At 36.8% G+C, this 26,768-nt stretch overlaps 1 protein-coding gene across 19 annotated transcripts in view; it reads left to right on the top strand.

Moving 5' to 3' along the window:
* CLASP2 (cytoplasmic linker associated protein 2) overlaps positions 1-26,768 on the top strand; it is a 178,236-nt gene that overhangs the window by 147,090 nt on the left and 4,378 nt on the right. For all 19 annotated transcript variants that reach the window (XM_059939097.1, XM_059939104.1, XM_059939101.1 and 16 more), the window contains 9 exons: positions 1,000-1,143; positions 8,860-9,003; positions 10,333-10,439; positions 12,144-12,297; positions 15,527-15,755; positions 22,126-22,319; positions 22,815-22,943; positions 25,123-25,329; positions 26,396-26,512. In XM_059939097.1, the coding sequence (XP_059795080.1) occupies positions 1,000-1,143; positions 8,860-9,003; positions 10,333-10,439; positions 12,144-12,297; positions 15,527-15,755; positions 22,126-22,319; positions 22,815-22,943; positions 25,123-25,329; positions 26,396-26,512 (1,425 nt within the window). The remainder of the gene's footprint in view (positions 1-999; positions 1,144-8,859; positions 9,004-10,332; positions 10,440-12,143; positions 12,298-15,526; positions 15,756-22,125; positions 22,320-22,814; positions 22,944-25,122; positions 25,330-26,395; positions 26,513-26,768) is intronic.

The following is a 26,768-nucleotide window of genomic DNA, read 5'->3' as shown; positions in this document are numbered from 1 at the left end:
AAGTCTTAGAGAACCATTACTTAGAAATCCTAGAACGTTAGATGTGACTTTAAAAACAGTGGTTCTCAAACTTTTTTTCTACCCCAACATACCTGAGAAAGGGGAGATTATTTAACAATGGCTTACTCTAAGGATAAAGAAGGCTGCATCTAAGAGAGAAGCATGTGTGCTTTGCCCCACCTCCTGCTTATTTTGAAGCCTGCATCCTACCACACACCTACCCACCATGCCACCCACACATCAGGAATTCCTGGGAGAATAATAAGACTTTTTAAACTCATATATGATAGTTTTTTTATACAGATAAGTATTGTCTCTCCTCCAGTGGTACTTGTGTAAAACTTTTTTGTCACGTTTATTTTGAGATGTAGTTCTAGCAGTTGATGGACCTATTAAGGAACCTGATCTCATTGTGTGAGTCTTACTGTATGTTTGCCAAAAACCTGTATTGCCCACCTTGATTACCCAGTTGATTTATAATACCTTATTTCCAAAATTCTTTGATTCATTTCTCCAAGAGGCAAATTGTACTTCGATTTATAAAGACTGGTTCCTAGGGAAATCTAGACAAGAGTCAGCTGTAAGCTCTGAAGGCAGACTCAAGGAGAAGTGTCTAATCTTATCAAGAGAGTCTTTAGCAGTTGTTCAAACACGGGGAATGAAACTTATAAGTTCTGCTGTGTGTGAAAAAAATCCACATTATCGTATACTTGTACCTCTGGTAGGTAGGTGATTGTATAACTTCTCTTTTGTTGTTGCTTATTCATTGTGTATTTGTCAAAAAATAATCACCTAGGGATTCCTGACCGTCTAGTGGTTAAGACTCCGCGCTTTCACTGCAGGGAGCATGGGTTTGATCACCCGTGGAGGAACTAAGATCCCACATGCCACACAGCACAGCCAAAAAAAAAAAAAAAGTCACCTAATTATTTCTGAAGTGTTCTCATTGCCCCTCAATGACCAGCTGATTGTCCTCTTTCATTGTGCATCCCTCTGCAGGTGAAGGTTGCTATCCTCAAATACATAGAAACTCTGGCCAAACAGATGGATCCAGGAGATTTTATAAATTCCAGTGAAACTCGCCTGGCAGTGTCTCGGGTCATCACTTGGACAACAGAACCCAAAAGTTCTGATGTTCGGAAGGTATGTTTTAATTTAAGATTTAGAAGATAAATTAGAAAAGCAAGTCAGTCATTTTGGATTGCCAGTGAAGGAAGCTAATATTTTCAGGATGTTACCAGTTAGCATAGAGTTACTTACCTGGTGATATAAAGACCTTTTTAAAAAAAATCTTCTCTTTTAAATTTTATTTTAAATTTTATCCAATTAATATGAGTATAATTTTCAAACTTAGAATTAAAGATAACTGTCTTTGAAACAGTCCTCCCAACCTCTAATCTTATAGCCATTCAAAATATTTCAAATCTTTCCCCTCGCATTTACCTATATATTTCACATAAGAGCTTGCACTGTTTCTTGATTTATTAATTTTAGGCATTATTTATTGATCTGTTGATAAATTTAGTCATTATATATGTCTGTCTACCTTTATAAATTAAGACTTAACTTTCCCATATTCTTTCCTATGTCTTTCCCCATAACCTTCAAAATACTTATGAATCAGTTGTTGGTACTCAATAGAAAAGATTTAATTTTGACTGTGGAAATATTCACCCCTACGCCAAGTGGTTTATTACAGCCTCCTTCCTTACAGAAGCTTTATTTGTCCTGGTGTTAATAATTTACCTTTTCATTTTCCTTTTTTTTCCCCCACATGTTTTTTAAGTACTTGTTGTTAGGTTCAACATCTCTGTCATATGCTCATGGCTAAGATTTTCCATATGCTCAAAAACATAGGTTATTTATTTTCTGGGGAGTTCCTTTCTAGACCCTCCTCTGTTCTTTTCACCTTCTTCCTGAGACTTCTCTTCAACTCTAATCATTCGTTTCTTGCATTCTGTATCTAGCTCTGTTGACAAAGCCAGAATAATCAAAACAGTATGGTACTGGCACAAAAACAGACACATAGATCAATGGAACAGAACAGAAAGCCCAGAAATAAAACCCATGCACACGTGGTCAATTAACCTATGATAAAGTAGCCAGGAATATACAATGGAGAAAAGATAATCTCTTCAATAACTAGTGCTGGGAAAACTGGACAGCTACATGTAAAAGCATGAAATTAGAATATCCTCTATCACCATATACAAAAATAAACTCAAAATGGATTAAAGACCTAAATGTAAGACTGTAAAAGTCCTAGAGGAAAACATAGGCAGAACACTTTCGGACATAAATCACAGTACTACTTTTTTGGATCCATCTCCTAAAGCAAAGGAAATAAAAATAAAAAATAAAACCCATGCACACGTGGTCAATTAACCTATGATAAAGTAGCCAGGAATATACAATGGAGAAAAGATAATCTCTTCAATAACTAGTGCTGGGAAAACTGGACAGCTACGTGTAAAAGCATGAAATTAGAATATTGTCTATCACCATATACAAAAATAAACTCAAAATGGATTAAAGACCTCAATGTAAGACTGTACAAGTCCTAGAGGAAAACATAGGCAGAACACTTTCTGACATAAATCACAGCAATACTTTTTTGGATCCATCTCCTAAAGCAAAGGAAATAAAAATAAACAAATGGGACCTAATTAAACTTAAAAGATTTTGCAGAGCAAAGGAAACCATAAACAAAACAAAAAGACAACCTATTGAATGGAAGAAAATATTTGCAAATGATATGACCAATAAGGGATAAATATCTTAACATTTATAAACAACTCATACAACTCAACATCAAAACAATGAGCAACCCAATTGAAAAATACGCAGAAGAACTGAATAGACATTTTTCCAAAGAGGAAATGCAGATGGCCAACAGACACAGCAAAAGATGCTCAACATCGCTAATCATCAGGGAAATGCAAATCAAAACCACAATGATATATCACCTCATACCGGTCAGAATGGCTATTATCGAAAAGAACACAGGTAACAAATGTTGACGAGGATGTGGAAAAAAGGGAACCCTGTTATACACTGTTTTTGGGAATGTAAATTGGTGCAGCCACTGTGGAAAACACTATGGAGGTTTCTCGAAAAACTAAAAATAGGGACTTCCCTGGTGGCGCAGTGGTTAAGAATCCGCCTGCCAATGCAGGGGACATGGGTTCAAGCCCTGGTCCAGGAAGATCCCACATGCCGTGGAGCAACTAAGCCTGTGTGCCACAACTACTGAGCCTGTGCTCTGGAGCCCACGAGCCACAACTACTGAGCCCGTGTGCCTAGAGCCCGTGCTCTGCAACAAGAGAAGCCACCGCAATGAGAAGCCTTTGCACCGTAACAAAGAGTAGCTCCTGCTCACCACAACTAGAGAAAACCCACGCACAGCAATGAAGACCCAATGCAGCCAAAAATAAATTAATTAATTAATTTTAAAAAAAAACATTATTTGAAATGTTTGAAATAATTTGAAAAGATACATGCACCCCAATGTTTATAGCAGCATTATTTACAATTGCCAAGATACGGATGGAAGCAACCTAAGTGTCCATCAGCAGATGAATGAAGGGACTTCCCTGGCAGTCCAGTGGTTAGGACTTCGCCTTCCAATGCAGGGGTTGTGGGTTTGATCCCTGCTCAGGGAGCTAAGATTGCACATGGCTCAGGGCCAGAAAACCAAGACATAAAACAGAAACAATATTATAATAAATTCAATAAAGACTTTAAAAATGGTCCACATCAAAAAAATAATAATCTTAAAAAAAACAAACAAACAGGTGAATGGATAAAGAAGATGTGAGGTATATATATGCCATGGAATACTACTCTGCCATAAAAATGAACGGGATTTTGCCATTTGCAGCAACATGGATGGACTTGGAGGGCATTATACTAAGTGAAATAAGTCAGACAGAGAAAGACAAATACTGTATGATATCACTTACATGTGGAATCTAAAAAATATAACAAACTAGTGAATATAACAAAAAAGAAGCATATTCACAGATACAGAGAACAAACCAGTGGTTACCAGCAGGAGAGGGGCAATATGGGAGTGGGGAATTACGAGGTACCAGCTATTAGGTATAAAATCAGTCACAAAGATATATTGTACAATGGGGAATAGAGCCAATATTTTATAATAAGTATAAATGAAGTATAACCTTTAAAAATTGTGAATCACTATATTGTACACCTATAACATATAATATTGTACAGCAGCTGTACTTCAATTTTTAAAACCAAGCCAAACAAGACAAAAAACAAAGATTAAGCAGAAATTAATAAAATAGAGAATAGAAAAACAATAGAGAAAATTAGTGAAACCAAAAGTTGTGTTTTTTGGAAAGATCAACAGTATTGGCAAACTTTTAGCTAGATTGACAGAAAAAAAGAGAAGACTCAAACTACTAGAATTAGAAATGAAAGAGGGAATATTATTACTAACCTTACAGAAATAAAAAGGATTATAAAGGAATGTTACAACATTGTATGCCAATAAGTAGTTAACTTAGATGAAATGGACAAATCTCTAGAAAGGCACAAACTACCAAAAGTGACTCAAGAAGTCAATAGAACAAGTAAAGAGTTTGATTTAGTAATCAAAAAACCACCCACAAAGAGAAGCCCAGGCTCAGATGGTTTAACTGGTGAGTTCTACCAAGCATTAATATCAGTTCTTCACAAACTCTCCCTTAAAAAACAGAAGAAGAAGGAACACTTTCCACCTCATTCTGTGAGGACAGTTTTATCTTGAAAAGAAACCCAAAGACATCGCACACAAAAAGAAAACTACAGATCAACGTCTCTTACAAATATGGACCCTTTTAATCCTGGCAAACCAAATTCTGCAACATATAAAAAGAGAATTATACACCAAGACCATGTGTAATTTATCCCAGGAATGTAAGGTTAACATCTGAAAGTCTATTGTAGTACTCCATATCAATAGTAAAAAGACAAAAACCACATGATTATCTCAACAGAAAAGGCATCTGGCAAGATCTAACATCTTTCATGATTAAAACAAAAACAAAAAATCGTAAACTAAACAAACTATCAAGGGAAGGGAACTTCTTAAACCCAATACAGGGCACCTCTACCGCTATTACTAATATCCACAGCTACTTAATGGTGAAAGATTGGATGTTTTCTCCATAAAGTCAGGAACAAGACATGGATGTCTGCTCTCACCATTTCTGTACAACATTGTAGCAGGGTTTGCCGGTTTCTAGCCAGGATAGTTAGGCCAGAAAGAAGAAAAAAAAGAGAGAAAGGAAGAAAAGTAAAACTATTTCTGTTTGCAAATGATACAATTTTATATATAGAAAATCCTTCAGAATCACTAAAAAACCATTAGAACTAATAAATACATTCAGCAGGGTTGCAGGATACAAAATCAATATAGGAAAATCAATTGTATTTCTAAACACTTGAACAATCCAAAAATGAAATTAAGAAAACAATTCCATTTACAGTAGCATTAAAAAGATTAAAATAGGGATAAATTTTTAAAAGGAAGTGCAAAATTTATAGTAGAAACTATGAAATAATATTGAAAGAAATTAAAGAAGATTTAAATAAATGGAAAATCTTCCCATGTTCTTGGATCAGAAGACTTAATATTCTTAAGATGGCAATACTTCCCAAAGTGATCTACAAATTCAGTGTAATCCTTACCATATTCCCAGCTGGCTTTGTAGAAATTGACAAGCTGATTCCAAAATTCATAATGGAATTCCAAGGGACCCCTAATAGCCAGAAGAGCCTTGAAAAAAAAACCAAAGTAGGAGGACTTTACACTTCCAGATTTCAAAACCTAATACAAAGTAATAGTAATCAACACAGTGTGGTACTGGCATAAGGCTAGACATAAAGACCAGTGGAATAGAATTGAGAGTCCAGAAAAAAACCTGTGTTTATGGCCAATTGATTTCCAACAAGGGTGCAAAGACCATTCAATAAGGAAATCATAGTCTTTTCAACAAATTGTGCTGGGACAACTAAATAGCCACATGCCAAAGAATGAAGTTGAACCCGTACCTCATACCATATACAAAAATTAATACAAAATGATCAAAGACTTAAATGTAAAAGCTAAACCTAGAAAAATCTTAAAAGAGGGATAAATCTTCATGACCTTGGATTTGGCAATGGATTCTAACCAAAAGCACAAACAACAAAAAGAAAAAACAGATCAGTTGGATTTCATCAAAATTAAGAATTGGAAATATTCCAAGACCAAGAATACTGATGGGACTGTAGAAACCATTGACTGACATGTTTTAAGTAAGGGAATGATATGATCTGATTTATGTTTTTAAACATTATTTTGACTAATGTGACAAAAATGGACTAGCTATGTTGTGTAAGGGAGAAGAGGGTAGGAGAGGTAGGGCTGATATTGAACGGAACCTAAGTTTTCATCTAATGTAGTAGGAAATCACCAGAAAATGTTTCTAACTGATAAATCAAGAAAAAATTATATAAGCCCATGTGTACCTAACAATCAGCAAAAACAAGCATTACAAAGAACTCTCTGGAGAGCTGAACAGGGGATTGAGAACTATAAAACCTTTTCTAAAGGTTTTTTGTTGTTTTTTTTTAAATCCACGAGTATGTGTTACTTTTATTTAAAGACTGGAAAATTTATTTTTAAATAAATGTAAAATGTAGCTAGTAAAATAAATGTGACATTAAACTAACAGAAATGAAGGACTTCATCAAAATATACTAAAGCTATTGCAGGGACTTCCCTGGTGGTGCAGTGGTTAAGAATCCACCTGCCAATGCAGGGGACACGGGTTCGATCCTTGGTCCAGGAAGATCCCACATGCCACGGAGCAACTAAGCCCGTGCGCCACAACTACTGAGCCTGCGCTCTAGAGCCTGTGAGCCACAACTACTGAGACCACGCGCCGCAACTACTGAAGCCCACACGCTCTAGGGCCTGTGTGCCGCAACTACTGAGCCCACGTGCCTAGAGCTCGTGCTCCACAACAAGAGAAGCCACCGCAATGAGAAGCCTTTGCACCACAAGGAAGAGTAGCCCCTGCTCACCGCAACTAGAGAAAGCCTGCGCACAGCAATGAAGATCCAATGCAGCCAAAAATAAATTTTAAAATTAAAATAAAAAATAAAGCTATTGCATTTTAAATCATGCGATTTAAACCTGTATTATTTGATGCAGAAATAGACAAAGATCAATGGAATATAAAGGAGGGTCCAGAGAAACAGGTTTATATAGAAGATTAGTTCATGATAAGGGTGTCACGTTGAGTCATGAGGAAAGGCTGCACTCATTGGTTTGGGAACAGTTGGACTGTCTGTTTCTAGAGAGAAAATAAAGCTGCATCTCATACACCAAAATAAAATCTAGGTGGAATAAAATATACCTTAACAATTATTAATTCATTTGCTCAAATTAACTTGAGATCCTTTCACTGTTTAGGTTCCAAAAAGACACAAGATCATAAAGTTTTGTTTCAAAATGCAAATAGCTTTATTTAAACACTATTAACATGTTAGAGTACACACCCACACAATGTATACTTTGTTGTTGTTTTTAACAAAATGGGCTTAGGTTACAGCTGTTTTATAATTTTTTCCTTCAGCAGTATGTAATAGTCCTCTCCCAGTCTCTTCATGTATAGAGCTACATCATCTTTCAAGGCTGTGTTGTGTAGTATGCCATTGTGCCAATGTAACTTAATTTCACCATTCCCCTCCTGTTGTTTATTAGCTGTCATAAACATGGAACACTTAGGTTTTCATAGAGTGGGGTCAGAAAGGGTCCAGAACAAGATGTGCACATTTACATACAAGTCATGATTGTGAACTATTTGGATTTCTTTCTCCTCTCAATTAAGTTTCTGTGTAATCAGAATTTCACAGTGTGGCTTTTAATAACTCAATTGATTACTTTAGAAGAAGAAAGGAAATTTATGTTTTCTTAACTGATCTGAATAACCTTGCTTTTGTTCCCATTTCCACAGAAACATTAGACTAGTTTTAGCTTTGAATTGTAGATTTGTTAAGATTAGCTGCTTTGAGAGAAGACTAAATACAGCTAGTTAATTTAAGAATCATATAATGGGACTTACGTGGTGGTCCAGTGGTTGAGAATCAGCTTTCCAATGCAGGGGACATGGGTTGATCACTGGTCGGGGAACTGGGGTTCCACATGCCGCAGGGCAACTGGGCCTGCGTGCCACAACTAGAGAGCCCACGTGCTGCAACTACAATGCCCATACACTCTGGAGCCTGCACACCACAACTACAGAGCCTGCACGCCGCAACTACTGAGCCCATGCACTTTAGAGCCCACACACCACAACGAAAGATCCTGCGTGCTGCAACTAAGACCTGATGCAGCCAAAAAGAAATAAAGAAATAAATTAAAAAAAAAAAAAAAGAATCCTATATTGAGAAAATGAAAATTAAAGTGCTAAGTTGCTCTTGATGGGCTTTGTATAGTTTAGGGATGTAGTTCCTTATTTCCATCCATCTTTCTTCTTGTAATAATTTTTTTAGGAAAACTGAAGTAGGAGCATATATTGACGGAGTAATCCTAGAAACTGTATGGTTGACTTTTGCCATTGATTGTTAGGTTGTATTTGTTATACTTTTCATATTCCTATCTTACTTTCAAAAAATAAATGGTAAGTCAAATAGTTTTTGATTTTATTCTTCCAGCAAAGAAATTTGAAAGAATATAAGAACATCTTTTTCCCTGGGAAAGATGGCCTTGCACTACTGAACAGAAATGTTGAGTGAAGAAAATGGTCTCCTTTGAATAACCAAAATATATTCATATGCTTCTTGTATGTCTTTCTTTTCTAGGCAGCGCAGTCAGTCCTGATTTCCTTATTTGAACTCAATACCCCAGAGTTTACAATGTTATTAGGAGCTTTACCAAAAACTTTTCAGGATGGTGCTACCAAACTTCTTCATAATCACCTTCGAAACACTGGCAATGGAACCCAGGTCTTTTTCAGTTATTTTCTTGGCCATTGTATAATATGATGACTAGTTAACAATAATTGCTTTTTTTTTTTTTTTTTTTACATGAAGTAAACTTTGATCCTAATGTACAATTTTTGCATCTGCATTGGGCAGCATTTCCTGAGCAGAATTAAATATTTTCCTGGAAAGAATAGCGTTCTTAGGCCTATCATGTTTCTATTATAATTTGGTGTACATTAGGATGGTGGTGAACGGTGGCCAGGGTATGAACAAGGAAAGTGAAATGTAGCAGAACTTAGATGAGGGCATCAGCTTTGCAAGCCATGAGAATTAGGACATGCTCTTTAGATGAACCAGTCCTTATTTGAGGACCAGAAAGGATGACTTATTCCAGGAATAACAAATAAGGCCCGAGGAGGGTAGTGCTTTAAAGGGTGTGTTCACATTTAATAATAACAGGCTTGTCAGCCCATAGGTGGTTGGATAACACAGGATTTTGTTTTGGAGAAGTAAGATCTGAGTAAATGAAACATTAGTGTTATATCTAAATGGTATCAAACCATTTACATAATATGCCTGAAGAATTGAACTTAAGTTTTAAAAAGACAAAGAGAGCGATACCTTTGCTAATGGGGAAAGGAGAAAGTAGATGCACTTATGGCAGGATTAAGGTAATGTCTAAGGGGAGAGCAATCTGAGAACAATTTCTTGGGACCAAAGTCAGTTTTTTTAAAAGAAGGGGGAATTCCCTGGTGGTCCACTGTTGAGAACTCTTCACTTCCACTGCTGAGGGCCTGGGTTCGATCCCTGGTCAGAGAACCAAGATCCCACAAGCTGTGCGGTATGGCCAAAAAAATAAAAATAAAAAAATTTTAAAAAATAAAAGGAGAAGGTATTGTTTCGTTATATTTTAAGAGATAGGAAAATTACTAACATGACCAGATTCTATTCCTTTGGTGTCTTTGTAAAAATCATTTGTAAATCAAACTCAAGAGGGAACAGAATTTGAGAATTCATAATGGTTGGAGGAAGGAAAATTGGGTCAGAAAAGGGAGCTAATTTAAAATTGTTAATTTGGGATCTTGTTTAATCTTTGAGGAAAAAGATATTGTAATATTTGAGAGAAGGAAGTGTGTGAGGAGAACAATAAAAAGGCTTAAAGAGCTAGATTTCTGAATGGGAAGAAAGTTTTTTCCCACAGAAACTAGAGATAAGTACATGAATATTTAAAATAATGACCTATAAGTATGGCTCTCTCATGTTGTTCAACATCTTGGTTGTATGGCTTCCTGAAGAGCCTTTTGGTTGAACTACCGGTCATATGTTAATGTTTATTTGACTGTCCATCAGGGTTCCATGGGGAGTCCTTTGACAAGACCAACACCACGGTCACCTGCCAACTGGTCCAGTCCTCTTACTTCTCCTACCAACACGTCACAGAATACTTTATCTCCAAGGTAATAAAAGGGTTATTTTCCATCATGGTTTGTATTTGTAGATTCCCCATTCTCAGAAAAACAGACATTAATATAATTCCAGTTGATTTCTACTCAACTTGAAAGGTCTTAGACACATAGAAACTTAGCAAATTCAAAAAATGTTTATTCCAAAACTAACCCTTTAGATGATAATAATGTATAGGATATGGAACTGTTTTTTGTAAGTGACAGGAAAACTTAGGGACACAGCTTTTGGAAATTACTGCTTGTTGCATTAAATAGCATAGTTATGTTTCTCAGATATGCTGTATAAATCCATTAATTGCCAATTGTGTCTTTCAATTATAATACTCAATATAAGTGATGAGGTCAAGTTATAATGATGAATATTTAGATCTAATATTGGCCAGCCACCTCTAAAAATAGAAGAAAAAATTAACCTTATAGACAAAAATGTAAAAATAAAGAAAAACAAATAGGGAAGGGTTAAATATAAAATGGCAATATGTATAGTTAGGAAAAGATGTGACTGTGAGATTGATCCTTAATAAGACATGTGAAATTTTCACACACTTGTGCAGTTCAAGCATGGGCTATATTTCAGATGAAGTTCTTAACTCATTAATGGATTAACATTTTTTCCCGTCTCCGGGCCTTTTAAAAAATTTTGCCTAGGGAATTCCCTGGCGGTCCAGTGCTTAGGACTGCACGCTTCCACTGCAGGGTGCACAGGTTCAATCCCTTGTCGGGGAACTAAGATATCCCGCAAGGCTTGCAGCCAAAAAAAGTAAAATAAAATAAAATAAAAATTTAAAAATTAAAAAACTTTGTCTAGCGGGTCATATTTGTACTTACCAGCTTCATTTTTGTTATTAACCATATACCATAACATATGCTTCATCATATTCATTACAATTATAAGATGCTTCATTATACTGCACACCAATTGCAAATTTATCATCTAGCCTGTTTTTTCCATGTTATACATATATGACAATTTTGATGGCTAAATTCCAGACTCAGTTGAAGTTTAGAATCTGATTATAGAATTCAGATCAGTAACACTTATGTTCACTGTTAAAAATTCTCAGCCTTCTTACAGATTTGTGTAAAATACATTTATCTCCTCTTTAAGCAGTACCATTATTGTGCGTTAACCACAGGGGTTAGCAAATTCTCTGTAAAGGGCCATATGGTAAATATTTTAGGCCTTGCAGGCAATGCAGTCTTTGTCACCTCTACTCAGCTCTGCTTCTGTAGTGTGAAAATAGCCATAGATAATAGCTAAATAAATCAGCATTGCTATGTTCCAAAATTTTATTTATGGACACTGAAATTTGGATTTTATGTAATTTTCTTGTGTCATGAAATGTTATTGTTTTGATTTTTTTCTCAACTATTTAAAAATGTAAAAAAAATTCTTAGATTTCAGGGGTCGTAATTTGCTGGCCTCTGGTTAGTCAGAACATTTCTGAAGGTGAAAAGACAAGCCAGTTGTTAAGGGCTGTGCATTCTAGAGTCACTGTAAGCTGCCCTTGATGGGCAAACAGTGGGACATGTTCTTTAGCCATTTGTAGCTGTCAGGTTTCATTTTGCTCATTATGCTTTAGAGCATATACATTCTCTAATCCTGTCTTTATAAATATCCTGTGTAATCTCCTCATATGTATTTGTATTTTAAAACTACACATAAATAAAAATTAATTGTTGTCTTTTTCATAGTGCATTTGATTATGACACAGAAAATATGAATTCTGAAGATATTTATAGCTCTCTTAGAGGTGTCACTGAAGCAATTCAGAATTTCAGCTTCCGCAGTCAAGAAGATATGAATGAGCCATTGAAAAGGGATTCTAAAAAAGATGAAGGCGATTCAGTGAGTATTTGAACATTATTACATTGCACATGTTTTCATTAAGAGTTTTTGATTTTATTTTTAAACTTTGTTTTCTGTCATTTTCAAAGATAACTTTCCAGGGGTCAGTTACTCAGTATTTACTGAGTATCTGCCATGTGCCAGGCACTGCTCTGGGCAGAGTCACTGCCCTCAAGTTCCTCATATATTTTTGGGTAGAGATGAGTACTGTGGAGTTCTAGGTTAGAATGTAAAGTGAATCTATTTTAGATTAAGTTGTAAGGGAAGATGACATTTGCATTGAGACCTAAGTAAAGCCATACAAGATCTAGGAGAGAAGAATTCCATAAATGAAATAACAAGTGCAAAGACACTTAGATGGGAGCAAGCTTTGTACAGTTGAGAACCAGGATGAAAGCCAGTATAGGAACTTGGGCCAGATCACGTGGCTCTTGTAGGACAAAATAAGGTGTTTAAACCTTTTTTATTCCTGTTCAGTGTAGTGATAGTGATTTGTTTCATCAGTTTCTGCGGTTCCAATTAAGAATGTTATGACCCATCTTTCTGACATTTGTGAATATTATTGCTCAGTTTGTTACCCCGCCATTATACAAAAAAGTTTTTTTTTTTTTAACCCTGCTTCTTCTTAGACTTTTCTCTCACAGCTTAGACTTTTCTCAAAACAAGCTACGCCACCATTTCCTGTGGAATCTGTGGTTTCTCAGTGTTTACAAAATTATAGAACATTGCAATGCTTCAGCAAATCTCTACAGGGCTCCCTGCTCTGCTTCCTGACTTCTTTCCTGCTATTGTTTTTCTCCCCGTGCCTGTATGGCAGATGAGCCTAGTAAACTGGATGCCAAAAACCTGCTTATCACTCGTATTTGAGGTTCCCTACCCCAAAAGCTGCCTATGGTACCAATAACAGGTTAGTAAGAGTCACTGCTTAATTGAGACTTTCTCCCCAGTGATAGCAGGGTACAGTGTCAGGAGCCCAAGTAGTGGATTCTGGCAGAAGTGAGTTTGGCATTTACTCACTAGTCAGATTATCACTTCTAAGCCTCCATGTCTTCCGAAGGAAAATAGGGATATTACTGCATACCTTAAAAATTATTATGCATGTAATAAATCATATGACTCCATCCAGCCCAGACCTTTCTCCTGATTTCCAGATTCATACATCCAGCTGCCTGTTTGAACTTCTGATCTTTCCTCCTAAACTGTTCTTTTCTGTCTCAGTTGATAGCAGTGCTAGTTGCTCAGCCAAAAACCTTGGACAGAACAGTTGTCCTTGTCCCATCTCTTTTTCTCATCCTCCCTACTTGGTCCAGCAGGAAATCTGTTGACTCTATCTTCAAAATATAAGCCACAGTCTATACAGTAGACTTTTTTCCCTTGTTATCTCTCTGGCCTCATCTCCTACTACTCTCCTCTGCTTTAGCTACATGCTTCCTTGCTGTTCCTTCAACTTACTGGGCATGCTTTTTTTTTTTTTTTTTTTTTTTTTTTGGGCTCTGTTGGGTCTTTGTTGCTGCACGTGGGCTTTCTCTAGTTGTGGCGAGCAGGGGCTACTCTTCGTGTGGTGCACCGGCTTCTCATTGCAGTGGCTTCTCGTTGTGGAGCACAGGCTCAAGGCGTGTGGGCTTCAGTAGTTGCAGCATGTGGGCTTCAGTAGTTGCAGCACGCGGGCCCTAGAGCTTGTGGGCTTCAGTAGTTGTGGTGCGCAGGCTCAGTAGTTGTGGCTCGCAGGCTCAGTAGTTGTGGCGCATGGGCTTAGTTGCTCCACGGCATGTAGGATCTTCCTGGACCAGGGATCGAACCCGTGTCCCCTGCAATGGCAGGCAGATTCTTAACCACTGCGCTGGGCATGCTTTTGCCTCGGGGCCTTTGTCTTGGCTATTCCCTCTGCCTTAAACATTCTTCCTGCAGATAGCCATGGCCAGTTTTCTCACTTCCTCCAAGTCTTTGCTCCAGTAGCTTCTCAGTGACCACCCTATTTAATCTTCAGCCTCCTCTCTCCCACCTCGGCACTCATGATCCCTTTAATACTGTACTGCCTCCCATACACTAATTACCTCCTACTGTACCACATACTTTACTCATTCATTATGTTTTCTTAATGTCTCTGTCCCTCCACTAGAATGTAAACTTCATGAGGATAGACAGCATTCTTTCGTTTGTTCAAGAATATATCCCCAGTGCCAAGAGTAATACCTAGCATGGAATAGGCGCACAGCAAATATTTAAAGGGTATTTGTGAAGCACCTAGCTAACGACTTGGCACAGAGTTGCTCAGTAGACGGTGATAATGGTGATATTGATGATCATAATTGATATTTTGATAAGTATGTTAATGTGCCCGAACTCCATCAGGCATCCTTCCAAAAGTTATGCAGTCCTTTTGGGACTTCTTAATTTTTTCTTAAGTAGGCCTTTTTTTAATTTGGTTTTCTTATACTTTGTTGACATACTGTCATTGTATAATTTACAACCTTAATAATGAAATCTGGGAGCTTTTAGTTCTGTGTTGCTAATGAAAGTGTTGCTAATGAAAGTCCTTTTGTATCTTTAACTGGCATAGAGAAACTGTTGCTAATCACATTGTATATATTGCTTGATCAAGCCACTGGCAAGGAAACTATAGGAATCATTAGAGACAGCATTCTTTTTTTTTTTTTTTAACATTTTTATTGGAGTATAATTGCTTTACAATGGTGTGTTAGTTTCTGCTTTATAACAAAGTGAATCAGTTATACATATACATATATCCCCATATCTCTTCCCTCTTGCGTCTCCCTCCCTCCCATCCTCCCTATCCCACCCTTCTAGCTGGTCACAAAGCACCAAGCTGATCTCCCTGTGCTATGCGACTGCTTCCCACTAGCTATCTATCTTACATTTGGTAGTGTATATATGTCCATATATACACTACCAATCTCTCACTTTGTCCCAGCTTACGCTTCCCCCTCCCCTGTCCTCTAGTCCATTCTCTAGGAGGAGAGACAGCATTCTTTTACAGTTCTCATTTGCCCCTATGGCTGTGGTTTCCTTACATCTCTTCTATAAACTGTGACTTTTTGAATGTTAAGTTTTAACTCATCATGTTGATTTCCATTACTTAATTTTTTTTTGGCTGGTTATTGTTACCTTTTTAAAACAGCCTTTGAAGCAGTAGGGAAATATCTTTGTAGAATTTCAAAGAGATTTAAAAAGGAGTTAATTTGCTCTGCCTTCCCCTTCCCATTAATAGACATGTGGCGGTCCTGGGATGTCTGACCCAAGAGCAGGAGGCGATGCTACTGACTCAAGCCAAACAGCCCTTGATAATAAAGCTTCATTGCTCCATTCGATGCCTGCTCACTCCTCTCCACGCTCTCGAGACTATAATCCGTATAACTACTCAGATAGCATCAGTCCCTTCAATAAGTCTGCCCTCAAGGAAGCCATGTTTGATGATGATGCTGACCAGTTTCCTGATGGTATGTCCTGGGTCCTGCTGCTACTGTCTGTGTTTTGGAGGACTGGTAATCAACGAAGCAAATGAAATATGCATGCTCTTTTATTGTAACTCCCTAAAAAGTAAGGATCTTTGGGGGTGGGAACGTTCTCTCCCATCTTCTAGGAGCTCATTTCTAGTGGTTTGGTGGTTTTCTTCCCCTGAATAAGAGACAGATTAATCATCCTAATATAATTCTTGAAATCAAGAAAACCTCAGTGACCTCCCAGAAACAACTGAAACCAGCTGTAGACACATTTCATTTAGTTATTAATTTTCATACCAGAATGACAAAACCCTTTGAAAAGGATACCCATTCTTTACAGTAGCCTTTTGAGTGTGAAGTCATAAACTCTTTAATAAGATACATTCAAGAACCAAATATGGGAAAAGCTACCATTAAGATTTGGAGTTGGCTTAGGTCTAAGCTCTGACACTACGCTGCATCACCTGGGAAGTTGGTTGACCTTCCTGAATCTCACTTGTCCCTAGGTTGCAGATGCTATGTTACCTGCCCTTCTGATCACAGTATGCAGTAAGGTTTGGATAAGGTGTATAAGAACTGACTATAAAGTACAAAACACTGTAAATGTTTTACTTATTTTTAATAGTAAGGAGTTACATTCTTTTCCTCTACAAATTACATGATCCATTAATTCTTTTCTTAACTAAGTAATGTATAGTAATATATAACTTTATGTAGGTAAACGTGAAAGTCTCCCCCTCAACACTCTCATGATTTCATACTTAGGTAATTTCTGATTTTCCCTTTATTCCCTCAGTGTTGCTGTCAGTGAACATATTTCTGCATAAAATTTATGCACATATACAGGTAATTCTAAGAGATTTCTAGGGATAGAATTGCCCAATTAAGGGATATCTGTAAGTTTGTTTTGAGAGTTACTACCAATTACCAACTCAAAACACTTGGCCAGTTCAAGTAGTACTGATTTCCTCACCAACCCAGAATGTTTAAGTGTTTTTATTTTTTGTCATTGTGATGGATATAAAATAGGTCATCCTAATGAGCATTTCCTTAATTGTTAGGAAGACTGAGAAATTAGATATCAGATTATTTTTTAATTTTTCTAATTTTGATGAATAGAAAAATATCTTCACTTCTGAATTTCTTTGATTACTAATGAGGTCAATGAATCATATTTTGGCCAACATGTCATGTTAAGAGACTTAATATATCACATATATCACAAAGGCAAAATTATGACAACATACCAAACTGTCTAAATTACATAAGAATCTATAAAATCGCCACAATTATGCACTTTGGTGTGTTTTAATCTACCATAAACAGTTGACTATGCTGTTGAGGTTTAGTCATGATAGCAGCATAACAGAAGTGTGTGAATTGGACCTAGCAGCAAAGTGCCCTTGGAACCCTGCATAGTAGCAACAGCCTGGTGATTGAGACCTAGCTTTAGCAGCTTAATTTACATTGGTTTTAAATTATTTATGCACAGAGGTCACAACTGACATTTCTTGCTTCGGCTCCACTGTATATATGTATATCTCACATATATATGCACTATATAGGTATATATATATATGTATATATATACCTACATATATATATGTAGGCTTTTTTTTAAGTATTATTTCAAAATAGTCAAAAGCTTAAAAGTTGGGAGTACAGTAGAAGGAACTTTTTCTTGAACCATCTGAGAGTAAGTTGCCAAACTGACGCTCCATCACTTCAAATACTTTAGGAAATACTTTCTATAAACAAAGACAGTCTCCTGCATAATTATAATATATTCGTCAAAATCAGGGAACTATCAGTGCTACATTAATAACTACCCATCCTTAGAGTTTTTCCACCTGTCCCGATAATATCTTATAGTGGAGTATCCAGTTCAGAATGTCATGTTGCATTTAATCATCACATCTCCTTCAGTGTTCAGTCTTTTCTTGGCTTTCATGAACGTGACACTTTTGATGGTTAAAGACCAGTTATTTTGTAGCATTTCCCTCAATATAGGTTTGTCTGATGTTTTCTTATGATTGGATTCAGATTTTGTACTCTTGGCATCAGAATCACAGAAGTGTTAGTGCGTCTTTCAACTAACACATGATTTCCCTTTGCCCCAATATTGGTGATGTAATTTTGATCACTTGATTATGGTGCTGCTAACAGGCTTCTCCACTGTGAAGTTACTCATTTTGTAATTAATAAGTGTTTTGTGGAGAGGTACTTTAAAACTGTAAATATCCTGTTCCTCATTAAACTTAAATTTTATTTATTTAAAAAAAATAAATATTTATAACTGTACATACACATAGTTTCCTGTTGTATTCAATGGGCTATAATGTTTAACTGTCATTATTTATTTTGATGCTCAAATTGTCCTTAATTTGACCATCAGGATCCCATTCAAGCTGGCTTTTGTGTCCTTTTAACATGTCCCCATTCTTACATTCTGACACAGCAAAATCTTACACTGTCCTTGCTTCAGTCCTAGAATCAACCATTTCTCCAAGGATCGATCCTTGGTTTCTTTTAACAGAAAATGGTCTTTAAAGACTAAAGTCTGGGCACTAGGTGTACTCACTGCTGGTGGGACATCACTACTCCCCAGACCTCTAAGTGACTAGAGCTAGGGAGTGTGTGTGTTTGTGTGTGCACGTGCGTGTGTATACACGCATGCACGCTGATTTATATCTATTGCTGTATCTGTCAGAAGCTATGTGTTTATACCAATAACTCCAATTCTAGTCTAGCACCATGAGATTAATTTTAGTTTCTCCCTTTCCATATTAATAACCCCCTGTGAGAAACCTGACTTCCGTTATCTTGAATATACTTACTTATTTGATCAATCCTCCTGTATGCAACCAGTTCTCCATCTCTGCCACCACCTCCTCACTTGCGCGGATGCACTCCCCACCCTGCTGGGCTCTACCATTCCACCCTCAACTTCCTCGGCCTCAATGCCATTCTGCTTGGGCTCTGACACATCACACCTGGTTGCCACTACATGTGGACACGCTTCTTGTTCTAGCTGAGCTCTGAAACCCTATCTTACCCACTCTCACGTGTGGAAACCCTCTGTACTCTGCCTGGGAATCTGTCCCCAGGCCTGTAATTTTGATAAATGGAAAAATATCTTCATTTTATGAGATTGAGGAATTGTGTTTTTACCAACTTCTCATGTTGAGGCTTGATATATCACAAGTACCACAAAGCCAAAATTATGACAACTTAACAAGATCATCCCTTTATTGTCTAATTCTCTTCTCCTTTACTAAGGATCATATATTTCTCATTTGTTAAAGGAAAATATCTCTGGAAATTATATAACTGAAACCTAACTGGGTAGAATATTTTTCAACTTGAGAACGTTATTTCTTCACAGCATAATACTTGATTGACTTCTGAAATATTTGAAGATAGAGAAGCCTTCAGTTACACCAAAATAGTAGTTGTTCCAAGCTTCATATAGTTGTTCCAAGCTTCATATAATTGTTTTCATTTACTGTCTATTTTCTTTTTTAAATTTGAGGTGGGGAAGACCTTATTTGACATTATTTTATTGTAAACATTGCTGACATTATCTTTTTTAATGTATTGACCTCCATTTTGCTGTTTTGATTTTTCTCTTATGCCCTGCCCCCAAGTAAAATTTCTCCTTATTTTGTTTTTAAAATATAAAACTTTTGGTGGGAGATAATTATTTTGTTCAAGTAGGAATTTGTTTCAAAATTCTGAGACTTATTAAGTATCTTTCTTACTCAGATGTGTCTGTACATATTACAGACAGATACACACATTAGTGATACATTTATCAAAACTAACAAGTCATACCCACTAATGACCAGTTCTAATTATGACCTTTGTAAAGTTTACCGGGGACTATAATATTCCAGAATATGTACTACCTCTAGTGAGGATGATACTGTTATTCAAGGGAGACTCATATTTCAGGCCCAGGTCCTCACCATGACCCTAGGAGGTGCATGCTATTTTCCCATTTTACTGATAAGAAAACCCAACCTCCACAATAATTGAGAGCGTGCTCCTATCACACAAAGGCTAAGGGGCAGAGGCTTGGTGAGACTCTAGAGCCTGTGTTCTTTTCACAGAACAACAATGCTTCTGTGTGTCAGAAGAGGAAATACAGTTGATTGTACTTTATCTTAATTAATTCAGTACGTTAGGTTTATCTCATTTGTATGACATAAATAGTTCAGTTTTTTATCAAATAATTTATGTGCTTTCTTTGGCAGAAGTTATTTTCCTGTCAGTCATCTGTCCAGACCATTATATGACAGGTCATTTCTAATTATCTTCTAGAGTAATTACAAAGCCTATATTCATGAAGGGGAGAACTGAGTTCCTTTGAAACAAAGCATTTTCTTGAGATTTCCCTTTATTCAGCTGAAATAAAATATACTCTTATCAGAATGATTTTATGACATCTTTGAAAGTCTGATAATGTAACTTCACAGGAGTGATTTTTGAGCGGTTTATAGAGATGCATTGATCCTGCTGCAGTAGTTCTTGTTAAGCCAGCAATATTGTTCTAATGTTGGTCTATACAAATGAAATTATTATAAGACAGTTTTTATTCTCCAAGTTAAGATCTTTGAACTCAAATTTCTTATTTTTCATGGTTTTGCTCTGCATTTTGCAGAGGTTCTTCCTGATCTTCCAAAACCCTAATTTAGTTCTCCTCAGTGATCATTCTTTTCAGATTATCTCAAGTTTTTAAATTCAGTAATCACATTTTGTGCTCTGTGTATGAGTGTTTGGGGACCAGAAGTTCTTAGTGCTCTTATTATAGTTCCACGAAAGTTGTCCTAACAAACTTCCTTTTTTATAGGCAGTGAATATTGTCATTACATTTTGGTTCAATTTCCCTTCCCTATCATCTGTTAGTTTTATTCCAGTACAAGTCATCTGTTCTAGTAGTTCAGTTTGATTTCCTTTCCTCAGGTTTCTGAATCCTCTTAAGTGAAATATAACTTTTCTTTCCCTACTTGTAGATGTGAGTTCCCTGAGACCTATAATGTCAGGCCATTGGTATCTCTAGGTCAGTGGCTAACCAGCTGGCAGGATGAGGCACAGTAGCTTCTGTTTTTATGGACCAGTTGTGAACCATCTGGCAAACTACAACCTCAAGGTTCATTTTTGGGAAAAGTGCTCTTTCCTCTTGAGCGTTTCCTTTTGTAGCCAGCAACCCTCTCCAAAAGGCCAGCATACTCATGCCAAGTGAAGCCACAGAGAATACAGCTCCACAGTGTTAGCTGTCTTTCCTGGAGACTTAGGAGAGGGAGTGACCCCAGGTGTACCTTCTAGGCTCAGGCACCGTGTTCTGTGATTATCTTATTCCAGAGAATGAGTTAGAAGGGAAAAGACTCTATGGCACAAGCTCAAGCAAATGCCTGCCCAAGTCCCTCAAACCTGAATTTATCATGTATTTTATCATCAAAAGAATTTAGGAAGAACTCTGGTATTTTTTAATGTTCTAATGTGAACTTTTGGATTTAACTGTCTTTCCTACAAAGATTTCTCAAAGCATTATCTGATGACTTTGAAAAATAAACAGTGTGTCCTTTAACATTCATAAAATTCATGAGTTCATAATTATACTTTAAAAAAAGAAAGCAAAAACAAATGAAAACTCCTTGATAACCACTGGGCCCAACTCTTGACTCAGAAATTTAAAGGGAAATATATTAGGTATTCTGCCTTTTCTATCAAACTGTATTTCAGGGCAATCAAAATAGCTCTAGTTGATAAACTCACTCTCTCAGAAGAATTCCAACCCATTTTTAACTCCTAATAAAATAATTGATTCAGCAACATCAGTGGGTGAAATCATTAGTTAAAAGGTTGACGGGGAACTTTACAGTGGTGGGATCAAGTTGTTACCAGTTAAATCCAGTGATCATTTATTAGTATCGCTAAAAATTGAGTACCCAGACACTGTGAGCCTCCTGGCATGACAACATAGAAGTGCATGCTGAAGTGTGTAAGGATGAAATGATACATTTGGGATTTGCTAAAAATTTTTCAGAAAAAAAGTTGGGTGGGGCACAGAGATGATGTAAGAATGGTAAAATCTTAATAATTTTTAAATCTGGGTGATGGGTACATGGGGGTTCATTATACAATTCTCCTGTGAATTTTTATTATAAATGGTTTTAAACTAGCATTGAGGTTTGGGGGATGACAAATGGAAAAGAATATTACTTGGTCATTTTTCTTTGTTTTTGGTTTTTTTTTTACAAGTAACTTTCTGTTTGTGTTTCATGATGTTTATAACGTTGTCATCCCCATACTTGTGAAAGTTGACCTATAAAGTTACAGAATTAACATCATGTCCTTATGACAGATCTTTCCCTAGACCATTCTGACCTGGTTGCAGAGTTATTGAAGGAGTTGTCTAACCATAATGAACGTGTAGAAGAAAGAAAAATCGCCCTCTATGAACTCATGAAACTGACACAGGAAGAATCTTTCAGTGTTTGGGATGAACACTTCAAAACAATATTACTTTTATTGCTTGAAACCCTTGGGGATAAAGAGGTAAAATGGCAGAATATGTAAACAATAGCCTGTTTTTCCTGTCTTGGATTGCCTGTCATTGCCTGTTAATCAAGTGCTACACAGATTTGGAAATTGGGAAAATGAGTCTTTTCTGCTGCTTCTTTCTGCCTGAAATTTTCACTGTAAAGTACTTTTTCTTCCCAACCAAGCAGCTCAGTGATTTTCAACAGTTGACAACAGGGAAAATGAAAGGTTGCTGACAAAATTTTTATAGGAGAGTACTTTTTTTTGCGTATTTGAATTAGTTGTTCAAAAGTAAAACTTCCTTTTTAATAGAATGTAGTGGTTCTTGGTTTCTTTAAGAAGTATTCGTTTTCAACTAGAGATGTGAAAACTTGTGTAATATACCACATATTTTATGCAGTTGTCTACAATTCCCCCAACCCATATTAAGACCCTTAAGTTACAGAAATGGAAAATGTAAAGATCGTCTACAACCCAAAATATTAAAAACATTAAAATATTTCTTCTTAGCCTACAATCAGGGCTTTGGCATTAAAGGTTTTAAGAGAAATCCTAAGGCATCAACCAGCAAGATTTAAAAACTATGCAGAACTGACTGTCATGAAAACACTGGAAGCACATAAAGATCCTCATAAGGAGGTAAGTGACCTGATAGTACTTCTGATATTATTGCATGAAACATACAAACGTTGTTTGAAAGTACTCTTAGCAAGCATTTTCTTAATGTTCAAGGTAGTATCTGATTGAGAAGCAAACATATAATCTTTTCTGTTTAACGAATTATATTGATACCATGGCCTTTTACCTAAAATAGGTGAGCTCTAGGATATAATTTATCTGATTTCATTTTCTCCTATAATTCACTTTTAGATTTCCATTTAGAGTTCACCAATCTTAACTTCACTTTCCATTTACCAATAAGAATTTGGTTTTTTAAAATAACTAATGAAGATAAGAATCATTGTTATTTTAAAGTGGTAAATTGCCTATAGGAGCTAGATGTCTGTTAGAAGTTTACTCAATAAAACAATGAGGACAGCTTTCCTGAAAGAGTCCTGTAAACCTGTCTTGTTACATTATAGTCAGGATATCCCCATCATGACCAATGACACTGATGAGATAATCAGTGAGATAAGATAATCATAAGGACTTTTATTAAAATAATTAGAAAAGCAAGTTTCAAATAGGGAGTGCAACTCTAAGAGGAAGCATCAGAGCAATACATAAGCAAAAGACAAGTCAAAAAAAGGAAGTTAAAACAACAGTGAGACAAAATAGATTAAAGTTAAGTATAAGAGCTAAAACTGTAAAACTCTCAGAAGAAAGCATAGGTGTGAATCTTTGTTACCTTGGGTTAGGCAATGGTTTCTTAGATACAATACCAAAAGCAGAAATAATCAACAAGGAAAAGAAGAGTAAATTGAACTTTATCAAAATTAAAAACTTTTGTGCTTCAAAGGATGCTCTCAGGAAAGTGAAAAGACAACCCATAACATAGGAGAAAATTTTTGCAAATCATGTCTGATAAGGGACTAACAACCATAATATATAAAGAACTCTCATAACTCAACAATGAAAAGGTAAATAACTCAGTTTTTCAACAAGCAAAGGATCTGAATTGACATTTCTTCAAAGAAGATATACAAATGGCCAATAAGCACATAAAAGGATTCTCACCCTCATTAGTCTTTAGGGAAATGCAGCTAAAACCACAATGAAATACCACACTTCACACACATGATGAAGAACGATAATAAGAAATGTTGGTGAGGATATGAAAAAATCGAAACCCTCTGGGTAATTCACTTTTCAGAAGCTGTGACTGTGAATCTTATAGGAGAGTGAGCCATAACTTTTAAATCTACCTGGATTTTTAATCCGATTTTTTAAAAAATCCAGTTGGTGTTTAGTAGTGGTACATCTGTAGCATCTTGCTGAAGGCTTAAAAAAACTATGTAATGTTTGTACTTTAGTTATCCACCTTCTGACCTAAATAAGGCCTTGTAGCATACCAGTTTTTACCAAAGATAAAATTGACATTCTTAAGCTGTTACAGCTGAAATTAGCCCTAGGTCTTCTGACTTGCAGTGTATTTTCCACTATACCTTTATAAATACCTCTCACAGATTGAGAGCACAAATGAGACAATACCAAAGTAGCAGCAAAAGCAATAATTTTTACATGTTTTCAAGACCATCTTTAGAGATTACAGATTCCAATAAAAATATAGATAACTGTTTCTTCTCTTCATTGCAGAACCAGTGTTTTACCCTCCCCAAGTCCAATATAGAAGGAAAGAAAATCATTATGAACAGTAGGGGAAATAGCCTGTTAACTTGATAACATATTAATGAAATGATTTTTATTTTATTTTGTTAATAACGTGATAAAAGGCACAAGCCCTCCTGTAGTTGAGGGTCTTAACGATGAGCAGGGTCTCAGCGTGGCTGATGCAGAGGACTCCAGTCACAGTGTAGTCTAGGTGGACAGAGCCTCCACTCCCCTGCAGAACTAGACCACAATATAATGTTAAAGTTGCTTTTAATCACTGAATCAAGCCAACATTAAGAGAGCACAAATGAAGGAAGAATGATGTAAAAAAGCACCATGTTTCCATCTTCTAGCTTCAACAGTTATCAACATTTTACCAAACCTGTTTTATCTGTACCCTCACCTTTTATGTTTGTTTGTTTAGTGTTTTCAAAGAAAATCCCAGATATCATGTCCTATGACGTATTTCATGAAGTGTATACATCCAGGACACAGTATAAGTTTTACAAAATTACTTCCCTGCTAAATGTTGACCTCTTTGTTTTAGGTGGTGAGATCTGCTGAGGAAGCTGCGTCAGTGTTGGCCACTTCAATCAGTCCGGAGCAGTGCATCAAAGTGCTTTGTCCCATCATCCAAACTGCAGATTACCCAATTAATCTGGCTGCAATCAAAATGCAAACAAAAGTGATAGAGAGAGTTTCTAAGGAAACCCTTAACCTGCTTTTGCCAGAGATTATGCCAGGCCTAATACAGGTAAGCAGCAAAGCTTGGAGGAATAAGCTATGTGTGATACATTTGGGACTCAGTTATTTTAGACACTTGCCAGGCAACACTAGTGGCATGACCAAGCCTTCCTGCTGTCTTAGGTGTTCGGAGCAAAGGCTTTCCGTAATTAGCTCTGTGTGTGTGTGGTAGAATATACAAAACATAAAACTTACCATTTAGCATGGTAACTTACCATTTAATGTGGTTTTTTTCTATGCATACAAACCCACACATATAAATACTTTTAAAAAATGGGATCATATTTTGTAACATGCTTTGCTTAACTTAATCATAGATTGTGAACTTTTTCCATCCAGTAAATAATATTCTATAATGTAATTTTAATGACTAATATTACATAGTATGTATATTAAGATCCCTCCTGAAGAGAGTTAATCATTCATTTCTTTGTGCTTCTGTAGTATTACCTTTGTGACTCTGTTCTAAGCCGAATACTACTAAATTGTGAGGTCCTTGAAGATAAGATCCAAATCTTTTCCTTTCTTATCTGTGCTTTGGTGCTAAGAACAGAATATACATAATAGGTGTGTGTCATACATATAGTGGGTACTGAATAAATGTTTGTTGGATGAATAACTTAGAGTAATGGTAGGGATGGGCCAGATGTTAAGCTTAATTCAGCCTGGATTACAGGAGTACCTTGACTGCCAGGCCAAGGAGTTTAGGTTTTACTCAATAGTGAGGAGCTGTTGAATTCACTACAGCTGAAAGCTTTAGGAAGGTTAATTCAGAGGCTTCGGCAGGGTGGATTGGCAGAGGGGCAGCCCCAGAGTCAGAGGAGTGCAGCTTTCCAAGCTAAGTAAGAAAGAACCCGATAAGGAAGGCTGACAGTGGAGTGGGGGTGCCGAAGGGGAGATGGAGGAGGGAAGGGCACGCCTCTGCCTGAAAAGGTGAGAAATTAACTTTGTCCAGTCAGTAAAGCTCTCTCTCCTCAGCACACTTGGGATCTCCTCTTTGAGTTGCACTTCTGTCTCTGTGGAATGGTACTTTCCTCAGATCCTGCAGGAGTGCTAACAAGGACTTTTCTTCCCAGGGTTATGATAATTCGGAGAGCAGTGTTCGGAAAGCTTGTGTCTTCTGCCTGGTGGCTGTTCACGCGGTAATTGGTGATGAACTAAAACCACATCTCAGCCAGCTCACTGGCAGTAAAGTAAGTAGTGCTACTGTTCTAAAGAGGGTGGCTGTGGGTCCTTCTTCAAAATTTAGTTCTTTGAGTGTGTTAAGGAGTAAATTTGGGGGCTTCCCTGGTGGCGCAGTGGTTGAGAATCCACCTGCCAATGCAGGGGACACGGGTTCAAGCCCTGGTCCAGGAAGATCCCACATGCTGCAGAGCAGCTAAGCCCGTGCCACAACTACTGACCCCGCGTGCCACAACTACTAAGCCCATGCACCACAACTGCTGGTCC

This window comes from Balaenoptera ricei, chromosome 11 (assembly GCF_028023285.1).
Source record: "Balaenoptera ricei isolate mBalRic1 chromosome 11, mBalRic1.hap2, whole genome shotgun sequence".
Lineage (NCBI taxonomy): Eukaryota > Metazoa > Chordata > Mammalia > Artiodactyla > Balaenopteridae > Balaenoptera > Balaenoptera ricei.
The sequence above is the reverse complement of the archived record's forward strand: the minus strand, read 5'-3'. Positions and strand labels throughout refer to the sequence as shown.